The sequence below is a fragment of the Nerophis lumbriciformis genome, linkage group LG11, assembly GCF_033978685.3.
Source record: "Nerophis lumbriciformis linkage group LG11, RoL_Nlum_v2.1, whole genome shotgun sequence".
Classification (NCBI taxonomy): domain Eukaryota; kingdom Metazoa; phylum Chordata; class Actinopteri; order Syngnathiformes; family Syngnathidae; genus Nerophis; species Nerophis lumbriciformis.
In genome coordinates this window covers 51,370,438-51,383,857 of record NC_084558.2, presented here as the reverse complement: position 1 = coordinate 51,383,857, position 13,420 = coordinate 51,370,438, and the positions used below count along the sequence as shown (strand labels likewise).

Sequence of the window (13,420 nt, the reverse complement as noted above, 5' to 3'; positions counted from 1 at the left end):
TTTATTTTTTACTTTCCATTCCTAAATCTCTTTATTTTAGAAAAAAAAATCCCACTAATATTCTTGGGGACCCAAAAGGGTCCCACTCATAAAAGTGTTAAAAGTATGTCATCATTTTTTATTTTCGATTTATTAATTTTTTTTTAAACTTTCAATTCTTAAATCTCTAGATTTTAGAAAAAAAAATCCCACTAATATTCTGGGGGACCCAAAAGGGTACCACTTATAAAACTGTTAAAAAATATGACATTATTTTATTTTATTTTTTACTTTCAATTCCTAAATCTCTAGATTTTAGAAAAAAAAATCTCACTAATATTCTGGGAGACCCAAACGGGTCTCACTCATAAAAAGTGTTAAAAATGTCATTTTTTTATTTTTATTTTATTTTTTTACTTTCAACGCCTAAATCTCTAGATTCTAGAAAAAAAATCCCACTAATATTCTTTGGAACCCAAAAGGGTCCCACTCATAAAAGTGTTAAAAATATGTCATCATTTATTTATTTATTTTATGTTTTACTTTCCATTCCTAAATCTCTTAATTTTAGAAAAAAAAATCCCACTAATTTTCTTGGGGACCCAAAAGGGTCCCACTCATAAAAGTGTTAGAAATGTCATCATTTTTTATTTTCTATTTATTAATTTTTTTAAACTTTCAATTCCTAAATCTCTAGATTTTAGAAAAAAAATCCCACTAATATTCTGGGGGACCCAAACGGGTCTCACTCATAAAAAGTGTTAAAAATGTCATTTTTTAGTTTTATTTTATTTTTTACTTTCAACGCCTAAATCTCTAGATTCTAGAAAAAAAAATCCCACTAATATTCTTTGGAACCCAAAAGGGTCACACTCATAAAAGTGTTAAAAATATGTCATCATTTATTTATTTATTTTATGTTTTACTTTCCATTCCTAAATCTCTTTATTTTAGAAAAAAAAATCCCACTAATTTTCTTGGGGACCCAAAAGGGTCCCACTCATAAAAGTGTTAGAAATGTCATCATTTTTTATTTTCTATTTATTAATTTTTTTTAACTTTCAATTCCTAAATCTCTAGATTTTAGAAAAAAAATCCCACTAATATTCTTGGGGACCCAAAAGGGTCTCACTCATAAAAAGTGTTAAAAATGTCATTTTTTTAATTTTTATTTTATTTTTTACTTTCAACACCTAAATCTCTAGATTCTAGAAAAAAAAATCCCACTAATATTTGGGTCCCACTTATAAAACTGTTAAAAAAATATGTCATTTTTAAATTTAATTTTTTACTTTCAATTCCTAAATCTCTAGATTTTAGAAAAAAAAATCCCACTAATATTCTTGGGGACCCAAATGGGTCCCACTCAATAAAGTGTTAAAAATATGTCATCATTTATTTATTTATTTTATTTTTTACTTTCCATTCCTAAATCTCTTTATTTTAGAAAAAAAAATCCCACTAATATTCTTCCACTCAAAAAAGTGTTAAAAATATGTCATCATTTTTCATTTTCATTTTATTTTTTTACTTTCAATTCCTAACTCTCTAGATTTTAGCAAAAAAATCCCACTAATATTCTTGGGGACCCAAAAGGGTCCCATTCATAAAAGTGTTAAAAATATGTAATCATTTTTCATTTTCATTTTATTTTTTTACTTTCAATTCCTAACTCTCTAGATTTTAGAAAAAAAAATCCCACTAATATTTGGGTCCCGCTTATGAAACTGTTAAAAAAATATGTCATTTTTTAATTAAATTTTTTACTTTCAATTCCTAAATCTCTAGATTTTAGCAAAAAAATCCCACTAATATTATTGGGTACCCAAAAGGGTCCCATTCATAAAAGTGTTAAAAATATGTAATCATTTTTCATTTTCATTTTATTTTTTTACTTTCAATTCCTAACTCTCTAGATTTTAGAAAAAAAAATCCCACTAATATTCTTGGGGACCCAAAAGGGTCCCACTCATAAAACGGTTAAAAATGTCATTTATTTTTTATTTTTAACGCCTAAAGCTCTAGCTTCTAGAAAAAAATCCCACTAATATTATTTTATTCTATTCAAAAGGGTCCCACTCATAAAAGTGTTAAAAATATGTCTTTTTTTTCTTCTTTTTTTACTTCAATTCCTAACTCTCTAGATTTTAGAAAAAAAAATCCCACTAATATTCTTGGGGACCCAAAAGGGTCCCACTCATAAAAGTGTTTACAAATTTCATTTTTTTAATTTTTATTTTATTTTTTACTTTCAACGCCTAAATCTCTAGATTCTAGAAAAAAATATCCCACTAATATTTTTTGGAACCCAAAAGGGTCCCACTCATAAAAGTGTTAAAAATATGTCATTTATTTATTTATTTTATTTTTTACTTTCCATTCCTAAATCCCTTTATTTTAGAAAAAAAAAAAAATCCCACTAATATTCTTGGGGACCCAAAAGGGCCCCACTCATAAAAGTGTTAAAAATATGTCATCATTTTTTATTTTCTATTTATTGATTTTTTTTAAACTTTCAATTCCTAAATCTCTAGATTTTAGAAAAAAAAATCCCACCAATATTCTGGGGGACCCAAAAGGGTCCCACTTATAAAACTGTTAAAAAATATGTCATTTTTTTAATTTTATTTTGTACTTTCAATTCTTAAATCTCTAGATTTTAGAAAAAAAAATCCTACTAATATTCTTGGGGACCCAAAGGAGTCCCACTCATAAAAAGTGTTAAAAATGTCATTTTTAATTTTAATTTTATTTTTTACTTTCAATGCCTAAATCTCTAGATTCTAGAAAAAAAATCCCACTAATATTCTTTGGAACCCAAAAGGGTCCCACTCATAAAAGTGTTAAAAATATGTCATCATTTATTTATTTATTTTATTTTTTACTTTCCATTCCTAAATGTCTTTATTTTAGAAAAACAAATCCCATTAATATTCTTGGGGACCCAAAAGGGTCCCACTCATAAAAGTGTTAAAAATATGTCATCACTTTTTATTTTCTATTTATTAATTTGTTTTAAACTTTCAATTCCTAAATCTCTAGATTTTAGAAAAAAATCCCACTAATATTCTGGGGGACCCAAACGGGTCTCACTCATAAAAAGTGTTAAAAATGTCATTTTTTATTTTTATTCTATTTTTTACTTTCAATGCCTAAATCTCTAGATTCTAGAAAAAAAATCCCACTAATATTCTTTGGAACCCAAAAGGGTCCCACTCATAAAAGTGTTAAAAATATGTCATAATTTATTTATTTATTTTATTTTTTACATTGCATTCCTAAATCTCTTAATTTTAGAAAAAAAAAAAATCCCACTAATATTCTTAGGGTTTGGGTCCCACTCATAAAAGTGTTAAAAATGTCATCATTTTTTATTCATTTATTTTTTTTAAACTTTCAATTCCTGAATCTCTAGATTTTAGAAATAAAATCCCACTAATATTCTGGGGGACCCAAAAGGGTACCACTTATAAAAGTGTTAAAAAAAATTAATTTTTTTAATTTAATTTTTTATTTTAAATTCCTAAATCTCTAGATTTTAGAAAAAAAAAATCCCACTAATATTCTTGGGGACCCAAAAGGGTCCCATTCATAAAAGTGTTAAAAATGTCATTTTTTTTTTTTTTTTTTTTAACGCCTAAAGCTCTAGATTTTTGAAAAAAATCCTATATATATATATAAGTCCTATATATTTTTTTCTTTATAACATTCAACATTTAAGTCTCTATATTTGATGTGTTTCTTAATTTTATGCCCTTTGTTTTTTTATGGTTAAAAACACAAAAATATATTATTCAAAGTGGAATATTTGATGTGCAGTAATTGGAGTTTTAAATAAGTATGAGCAATACAATCCATTCATTAATATTCTGATAAGTGTATTGCTCAGATTTATTTAGTATTAAAAGATGCCTGTCATACATGCGAATGTGCTTGGCAGTGCAACACTGACACCCAGTGGCCTTCTATAGTACTGCTATATGACATTATTAGGGACCGCATTGTCCCTTTGGGACAGAGGACCCTATTGTATTTCGTGCGTTTTATTATTATTATTATTCCGCCGCCTCTTTGAGCTGTAATTTGACCCCCTTAACATGCTTCAAAACTCACCATATTTGACACACACATCAGGACTGGCGAAAATTGCGATCTAATCAAAAAACCAAACCCCAAAACTCAAAATTGCGCTCGAGCGCCCCCTAGATAAAAACACAGACAAAACTGCTTGTAACTTCCGGTAGGAATGTCATAGAGACATGAAACAAAAACCTCTACGTAGGACTGACTTAGACCTCGATTTCATACATTGACATCCTTCAGCAAAAATCAACAGGAAGTTGGCAATTCCCCCTTCAAAACAAAAGTTTACTAAAAACAATCACTTTTGCTTCTTTGAGCTGTAATTTGACGCCCTTAACATGCTTCAAAACTCACCATATTTGACACACACAACAGGACTGGCGAAAATTGCGATCTAATCAAAAAACCATACCCCAAAACTCAAAATTGAGCTCTAGCGCCCCCTAGGAAGAAAACACAGACACAACTGCTTATTATTATTATTACACAGACAAAACTGCCTGTAACTTCCAGTAGGAATGTCGTAGAGACATGAAACAAAAACCTCTACGTAGGACTGACTTAGACCTCGATTTCATACATTGACATCCTTCAGCAAAAATCAACAGGAAGTTGGCAATTCCCCCTTCAAAACAAAAGTTTACTAAAAACAATCACTTTTGCTTCTTTGAGCTGTAATTTGACCCCCTTAACATGCTTCAAAACTCACCAAATTGGAGACACACACCAGGACTGACGAACATTGCGATCTAATCAAAAAACCAAACCCCAAAACTCAAAATTGCGCTCTAGCGCCCCCTAGGAAGAAAACACAGACACAACTGCTTATTATTATTATTACACAGACAAAACTGCCTGTAACTTCCAGTAGGAATGTCGTAGAGACATGAAACAAAAACCTCTATGTAGGTCTCACTTAGACCTATATTTCAGGCAGAAAGCACCAGCGTGACCCCCAGAGAAGGTAGGTAATGTGCAGGTAAAGATATGTTGAATGGGTAAAGGCAGGAAGCACCAGTGTGACCCCAGGATGCAGAGAAGATAGGTAATGAGCAGGTAAAGATATGTTAAATGGGTGAAAGCAGGAAACATCAGCGTGAATAATCGGTCCCGTCCATCGCTGCTTGCAGCTTTAATTATTATTATAATTATTTTGATAGTGGCATCTTCAAATACAAAATAAACACGAGCAATACTGACACCTAGTGGCCTTCTATAGTACTGCTGTTCAGCTAATATTATTGTTTTGATAGTGGCATCTTCATATACAAAATAAACATCAGCAATACACTGACACCTAGTGGTCCTCTATAGTACTGCTGTTCAAGTGTAATTATTATTCTGATAGTGTATTGCTGGTCTTTATTTAGTATTTGACTACAATACTGACACCTACTGGCCTTCTACAGTACTGATGGAATTAGTGTTACCAAGTGTATTGCTTGTTTTGTACTGAGCAGCCACAATAAGTGCATTTCCTGTTCTATGGTTGTCGTCACACTTTTCCTTTTTTGCTTCGCACAAGATTCGCTTTTCTTTGATTTTTTTCCCCCCTCTTTTTAGCGCGTTTTGGTCATTCCGTTGTTTACGTAAAGAGGTCACGTGACTTTGACGCGTCCTTACCGCCTCGATGTCCTCGTTCTTCAGGGTCAGCTCTCTGTCCTTGGCCCGGATCTCATCCCTCTGCTTGTCCACCACCTCTTTCAGCTTCTTCATCACCTGCCGCTCTCTCTCGCTCATGCCTGCAGAGCACAACCTCTTCATTTTTAAACTGTGCACACACCATTAGTCTCTGTGTGTGTGTTCTTGTATTCACACCCTACTTGAGACACCAACAAGGAAAAGTAGCTTCCATATGAGGACCGAGTTAGGACATAAATCATGGTCTCAATACGGAAAAATGTCTCATTTGCACCCCTGCTGGTGACATCCATCAAAATGAGGGTGGTCCCAAAAAGGAGGGATTTTTCAAATTGACTGTGTCGCTTTTAAAAGTGCTCCCCCTCTGGTCAACATATGAAATAACAAGTGTGTGTAAAAATTTGAAATGCTCCCCCTCTGGTCAACATATGGAATAACAAGTGTGTGCAAAAATTTGAAGTGCTCCCCCTCTGGTCAACATATGTAATAAGTGTGTAAAACATTTGAAGTGCTCCCCCTCTGGTCAACATATGAAATAACAAGTGTGTGTAAAAATTTGAAGTGCTCCCCCCTCTGGTCAACATGTAAAAAAACCTACTCAGTGGCCTAGTGGTTAGAGTGTCCGTCCTGAGATCGGTAGGTTGGGAGTTCAAATCCCGGCCGAGATCTCTAGATTTTAGAAAAAAAATCCCACTAATATTCTGGGGGACCCAAACGGGTCTCACTCATAAAAAGTGTTAAAAATGTCATTTTGTATTTTAATTTTATTTTTTACTTTCAACGCCTAAATCTCTAGATTCTAGAAAAAAATCCCACTAATATTCTTTGGAACCCAAAAGGGTCCCACTCATAAAAGTGTTAAAAATATGTCATCATTTATTTATTTATTTTATTTTTTACTTTCCATTCCTAAATGTCTTTATTTTAGAAAAAAAAATCCCACTAATATTCTTGGGGACCCAAAAGGGTCCCACTCATAAAAGTGTTAAAAATATGTCATCACTTTTTATTTTCTATTTATTAATTTGTTTTAAACTTTCAATTCCTAAATCTCTAGATTTTAGAAAAAAATCCCACTAATATTCTGGGGGACCCAAAAGGGTCCCACTCATAAAAGTGTTAAAAATGTCATCATTTTTTATTCATTTATTTTTTTTAAACTTTCAATTCCTGAATCTCTAGATTTTAGAAATAAAATCCCACTAATATTCTGGGGGACCCAAAAGGGTACCACTTATAAAAGTGTTAAAAAAAAATTAATTTTTTTAATTTAATTTTTTATTTTCAATTCCTAAATCTCTAGATTTTAGAAAAAAGAAAATCCCACTAATATTCTTGGGGACCCAAAAGGGTCCCATTCATAAAAGTGTTAAAAATGTCATAGTTTAAAAAAAAAAATTTTTTTTAACGCCTGAAGCTCTAGATTTTTGAAAAAAAAAACACTAATATTTTTGGGGACCCAAAAGGGTCCCACTCATAAAAAGTGTTGAAAATAAGTCCTCTATATTTTTTTTCTTTATAACTTTCAACATTTAAGTCTCTATATTTTATGTGTTTGTTAGTTTTATGCCCTTTGTTTTTTATGGTTAAAAACACAAAAATATATTATTCAAAGTGGAATATTTGATGTGCAGTAATTGGAGTTTTAAATAAGTATGAGCAATACAATCCATTCATTAATATTCTGATAAGTGTATTGCTCAGATTTATTTAGTATTAAAAGATGCCTGTCATACATGCGAATGTGCTTGGCAGTGCAACACTGACACCTAGTGGCCTTCTATAGTACTGCTATATGACATTATTAGGGATCGCATTGTCCCTTTGGGACAGAGGGCCCTATTGTATTTCGTGCGTTTTATTATTATTATTATTCCGCCGCCTCTTTGAGCTGTAATTTGACCCCCTTAACATGCTTCAAAACTCACCATCAGGACTGGCGAAAATTGCCATCTAATCAAAAAACCAAACCCCAAAACTCAAAATTGCGTTCGAGCGCCCCCTAGACAAAACTGCTTGTAACTTCCGGTAGAAATGTCATAGAGACATGAAACAAAAACCTCTACGTAGGACTGACTTAGACCTCGATTTCATACATTGACATCCTTCAGCAAAAATCAACAGGAAGTTGGCAATTCCCCCTTCAAAACAAAAGTTTACTAAAAACAATCACTTTTGCTTCTTTGAAGGCCGAGTCATACCAAAGACTTTAAAAATGGGACCCATTACCTCCCTGCTTGGCACTCAGCATCAAGGGTTGGAATTGGGGGTTAAATCACCAAAATGATTCGCGGGCGCAGCCACCGCTGCTGCCCACTGCTCCCCTCACCTCCCAGGGGGTGATCAAGGGTGATGGGTCAAATGCAGAGAATAATTTCGCCACACCTAGTGTGTGTGTGACAATCATTGGTACTTTAACTTTAACTTTAACTTTTAACTTAATAACAAGTGTGTAAAAAATTTGAAGTACTCCCCCTCTGGTCAACATATGAAATAACAAGTGTGTGTAAACATTTGAAGTGCTCCCCCTCTGGTCAACATATGAAATAACAAGTGTGTGTAAGAAATTGAAATTGGCCAAAATTAATCAAATAAATACGAATATAGAGACATAGTGTAATAACTTGAAGTAAATAATGGAGATTAAAAAAACAAAATGAACTAAAAGCAGTCTTTTTCTCACAATGTGTCGACTTTTTTTCTTATAAAATTGGGAACAATTTCTCATATTTCTGTAATATTGCAATATTTTCTCGTAAAATTATTACTTTTTTTTTTCCGTAAAATTATGGCTTTAATGCAAAATGGTGACATTTGTCATATAACATTCTGACTTATCACAATATTGCCTTTTTTTTTGTTGTTCTTGTAAAATAGTGACATTTTTTGAGTAAAATTATGACTTTTGTCATCATTTTGCCAAGTAAAAATCAGAGTATTATAATATTGCCAAAATGTTAGTTTTTGTCGAGTCAATTTACAACTCTTCATAAAATTGCCAACATTTTAAGCTTTTCTTGTGAAATTGCGACTGTTGAGTAAAATTCCAACTTTTATCATAATATTGCACAAATGTTCAGTTTTTCTTGTAACATTGAGTAAAATGACGATTTTTATTATAATTATAATTTCTTGTGAAATTGTGACCTTTTTCTTGTGAAATTCCAACTCATTTTTCACAACAAGCTTTTTTATATGTGCATAGTATGTATATATTATTAATGTTGTAAATACACATCTTTATATATCTAGAAAGGCTGGTCCTAAAGAGGGAGGCATTTTTCTCAGGTCTCAAGAAGGTAACTGATACAAGAATGTGTGAGTGTGTGTGTGTGTGTGTGTGTGTGTGTGTGTGTGTGTGTGTGTGTGTGTGTGTGTGTGTGTGTTTGAGGCTGACACTGTCCACTTTGTGTGCGTGTAACCCGCAAATAAAGTGTTCTTTGTGTGTGTGTGTGTGTGTGTGTGTGTGCAGAGAGTGGACAGAAACATCACTCTACAAAAACAACTATTATTATTATTATTATTATTATTATTATTGAACATGGACACTGCTAAATACATCGATGTGCAATAAATACAATTCATGTTAAATTAAATGTGCAATAAATACAATTCATGTTAAATTAAATGTGCAGTAAATACAATTCATGTTCAATTAAATGTGCGGTAAATACAATTAATGTTAAATTAAATGTGCAGTAAATACAATTAATGTTAAATTAAATGTGCAGTAAATACAATTCATGTTAAATTAAATGTGCAATAAATACAATTCATGTTAAATTAAATGTGCAGTAAATACAATTCATGTTCAATTAAATGTGCGGTAAATACAATTAATGTTAAATTAAATGTGCAGTAAATACAATTAATGTTAAATTAAATGTGCAGTAAATACAATTCATGTTAAATTAAATGTGCAATAAATACAATTCATGTTAAATTAAATGTGCAGTAAATACAATTCATGTTAAATTAAATGTGCAGTAAATATAATTAATGTTCAATTAAATGTGCAGTAAATACAATTCATGTTCAATTAAATGTGCAGTAAATACAATTCATGTTAAATTAAATGTGCAGTAAATATAATTAATGTTAAATTAAATGTGCAGTAAATACAATTCATGTTCAATTAAATGTGCAGTAAATACAATTCATATAAAAATTAAATGTGCAGTAAATACAATTCATGTTAAATTAAATGTGCAATAAATACAATTCATGTTCAATTAAATGTGCAATAAATACAATTCATGTTCAATTAAATGTGCAGTAAATACAATTAATGTTAAATTAAATGTGCAGTAAATACAATTCATGTTAAATTAAATGTGCAATAAATACAATTCATGTTAAATTAAATGTGCAATAAATACAATTCATGTTCAATTAAATGTGCAGTAAATACAATTAATGTTCAATTAAATGTGCAGTAAATACAATTCATGTTCAATTAAATGTGCAGTAAATACACTTAATGTTCAATTAAATGTGCAGTAAATACAATTCATGTTAAATTAAATGTGCAGTAAATACAATTCATGTTAAATTAAATGTGCAGTAAATATAATTAATGTTAAATTAAATGTGCAGTAAATACAATTCATGTTCAATTAAATGTGCAGTAAATACAATTCATGTTAAATTAAATGTGCAGTAAATATAATTAATGTTAAATTAAATGTGCAGTAAATACAATTCATGTTCAATTAAATGTGCAGTAAATACAATTCATGTTAAATTAAATGTGCAGTAAATATAATTAATGTTAAATTAAATGTGCAGTAAATACAATTCATGTTAAATTAAATGTGCAATAAATACAATTCATGTTAAATTAAATGTGCAGTAAATACAATTCATGTTCAATTAAATGTGCAGTAAATACAATTCATGTTCAATTAAATGTGCAGTAAATATAATTAATGTTAAATTAAATGTGCAGTAAATACAATTCATGTTCAATTAAATGTGCAGTAAATACAATTCATATAAAAATTAAATGTGCAGTAAATACAATTCATGTTAAATTAAATGTGCAATAAATACAATTCATGTTAAATTAAATGTGCAATAAATACAATTCATGTTCAATTAAATGTGCAGTAAATACAATTAATGTTAAATTAAATGTGCAGTAAATACAATTAATGTTAAATTAAATGTGCAGTAAATACAATTAATGTTCAATTAAATGTGCAGTAAATACAATTCATGTTAAATTAAATGTGCAGTAAATACAATTCATGTTCAATTAAATGTGCAGTAAATACAATTCATGTTAAATTAAATGTGCAGTAAATATAATTCATGTTAAATTAAATGTGCAGTAAATACAATTCATGTTCAATTAAATGTGCAGTAAATACAATTCATGTTAAATTAAATGTGCAGTAAATATAATTAATGTTAAATTAAATGTGCAGTAAATACAATTCATGTTCAATTAAATGTGCAGTAAATACAATTCATATAAAAATTAAATGTGCAGTAAATACAATTCATGTTAAATTAAATGTGCAATAAATACAATTCATGTTAAATTAAATGTGCAGTAAATACAATTCATGTTAAATTAAATGTGCAATAAATACAATTCATGTTAAATTAAATGTGCAATAAATACAATTCATGTTAAATTAAATGTGCAATAAATACAATTCATGTTAAATTAAATGTGCAATAAATACAATTCATGTTAAATTAAATGTGCAATAAATACAATTCATGTTAAATTAAATGTGCAATAAATACAATTCATGTTAAATTAAATGTGCAATAAATACAATTCATGTTAAATTAAATGTGCAATAAATACAATTCATGTTAAATTAAATGTGCAGTAAATACAATTAATGTTAAATTAAATGTGCAGTAAATACAATTCATGTTCAATTAAATGTGCAGTAAATACAATTCATGTTAAATTAAATGTGCAGTAAATATAATTCATGTTAAATTAAATGTGCAGTAAATACAATTCATGTTCAATTAAATGTGCAGTAAATACAATTCATGTTAAATTAAATGTGCAGTAAATATAATTAATGTTAAATTAAATGTGCAGTAAATACAATTCATGTTCAATTAAATGTGCAGTAAATACAATTCATATAAAAATTAAATGTGCAGTAAATACAATTCATGTTAAATTAAATGTGCAATAAATACAATTCATGTTAAATTAAATGTGCAATAAATACAATTCATGTTAAATTAAATGTGCAGTAAATACAATTCATGTTAAATTAAATGTGCAATAAATACAATTAATGTTAAATTAAATGTGCAGTAAATACAATTAATGTTAAATTAAATGTGCAGTAAATACAATTCATGTTAAATTAAATGTGCAATAAATACAATTCATGTTAAATTAAATGTGCAATAAATACAATTCATGTTAAATTAAATGTGCAATAAATACAATTCATGTTAAATTAAATGTGCAATAAATACAATTCATGTTAAATTAAATGTGCAATAAATACAATTCATGTTAAATTAAATGTGCAATAAATACAATTCATGTTAAATTAAATGTGCAATAAATACAATTCATGTTAAATTAAATGTGCAATAAATACAATTCATGTTAAATTAAATGTGCAGTAAATACAATTAATGTTAAATTAAATGTGCAGTAAATACAATTCATGTTCAATTAAATGTGCAGTAAATACAATTCATGTTAAATTAAATGTGCAGTAAATATAATTCATGTTAAATTAAATGTGCAGTAAATATAATTCATGTTAAATTAAATGTGCAGTAAATATAATTAATGTTAAATTAAATGTGCAGTAAATACAATTCATGTTCAATTAAATGTGCAGTAAATACAATTCATATAAAAATTAAATGTGCAGTAAATACAATTCATGTTAAATTAAATGTGCAATAAATACAATTCATGTTAAATTAAATGTGCAATAAATACAATTCATGTTAAATTAAATGTGCAGTAAATACAATTCATGTTAAATTAAATGTGCAATAAATACAATTCATGTTAAATTAAATGTGCAATAAATACAATTCATGTTAAATTAAATGTGCAATAAATACAATTCATGTTAAATTAAATGTGCAATAAATACAATTCATGTTAAATTAAATGTGCAATAAATACAATTCATGTTAAATTAAATGTGCAATAAATACAATTCATGTTAAATTAAATGTGCAGTAAATACAATTAATGTTAAATTAAATGTGCAGTAAATACAATTCATGTTCAATTAAATGTGCAGTAAATACAATTCATGTTAAATTAAATGTGCAGTAAATATAATTCATGTTAAATTAAATGTGCAGTAAATACAATTCATGTTCAATTAAATGTGCAGTAAATACAATTCATGTTAAATTAAATGTGCAGTAAATATAATTAATGTTAAATTAAATGTGCAGTAAATACAATTCATGTTCAATTAAATGTGCAGTAAATACAATTCATATAAAAATTAAATGTGCAGTAAATACAATTCATGTTAAATTAAATGTGCAATAAATACAATTCATGTTAAATTAAATGTGCAATAAATACAATTCATGTTAAATTAAATGTGCAGTAAATACAATTCATGTTAAATTAAATGTGCAATAAATACAATTAATGTTAAATTAAATGTGCAGTAAATACAATTAATGTTAAATTAAATGTGCAGTAAATACAATTCATGTTAAATTAAATGTGCAATAAATACAATTC

General features: G+C 28.4%; 1 protein-coding gene across 4 annotated transcripts in view; it reads right to left on the bottom strand.

Moving 5' to 3' along the window:
* Positions 1 to 13,420, bottom strand: part of rilpl1 (Rab interacting lysosomal protein-like 1) — a 76,095-nt gene that overhangs the window by 32,938 nt on the left and 29,737 nt on the right. For all 4 annotated transcript variants that reach the window (XM_072914174.1, XM_061966314.2, XM_072914175.1 and 1 more), the window contains exon 3: positions 5,686 to 5,804. In XM_072914174.1, coding sequence (XP_072770275.1) covers positions 5,686 to 5,804 — 119 coding nt within the window. The remainder of the gene's footprint in view (positions 1 to 5,685; positions 5,805 to 13,420) is intronic.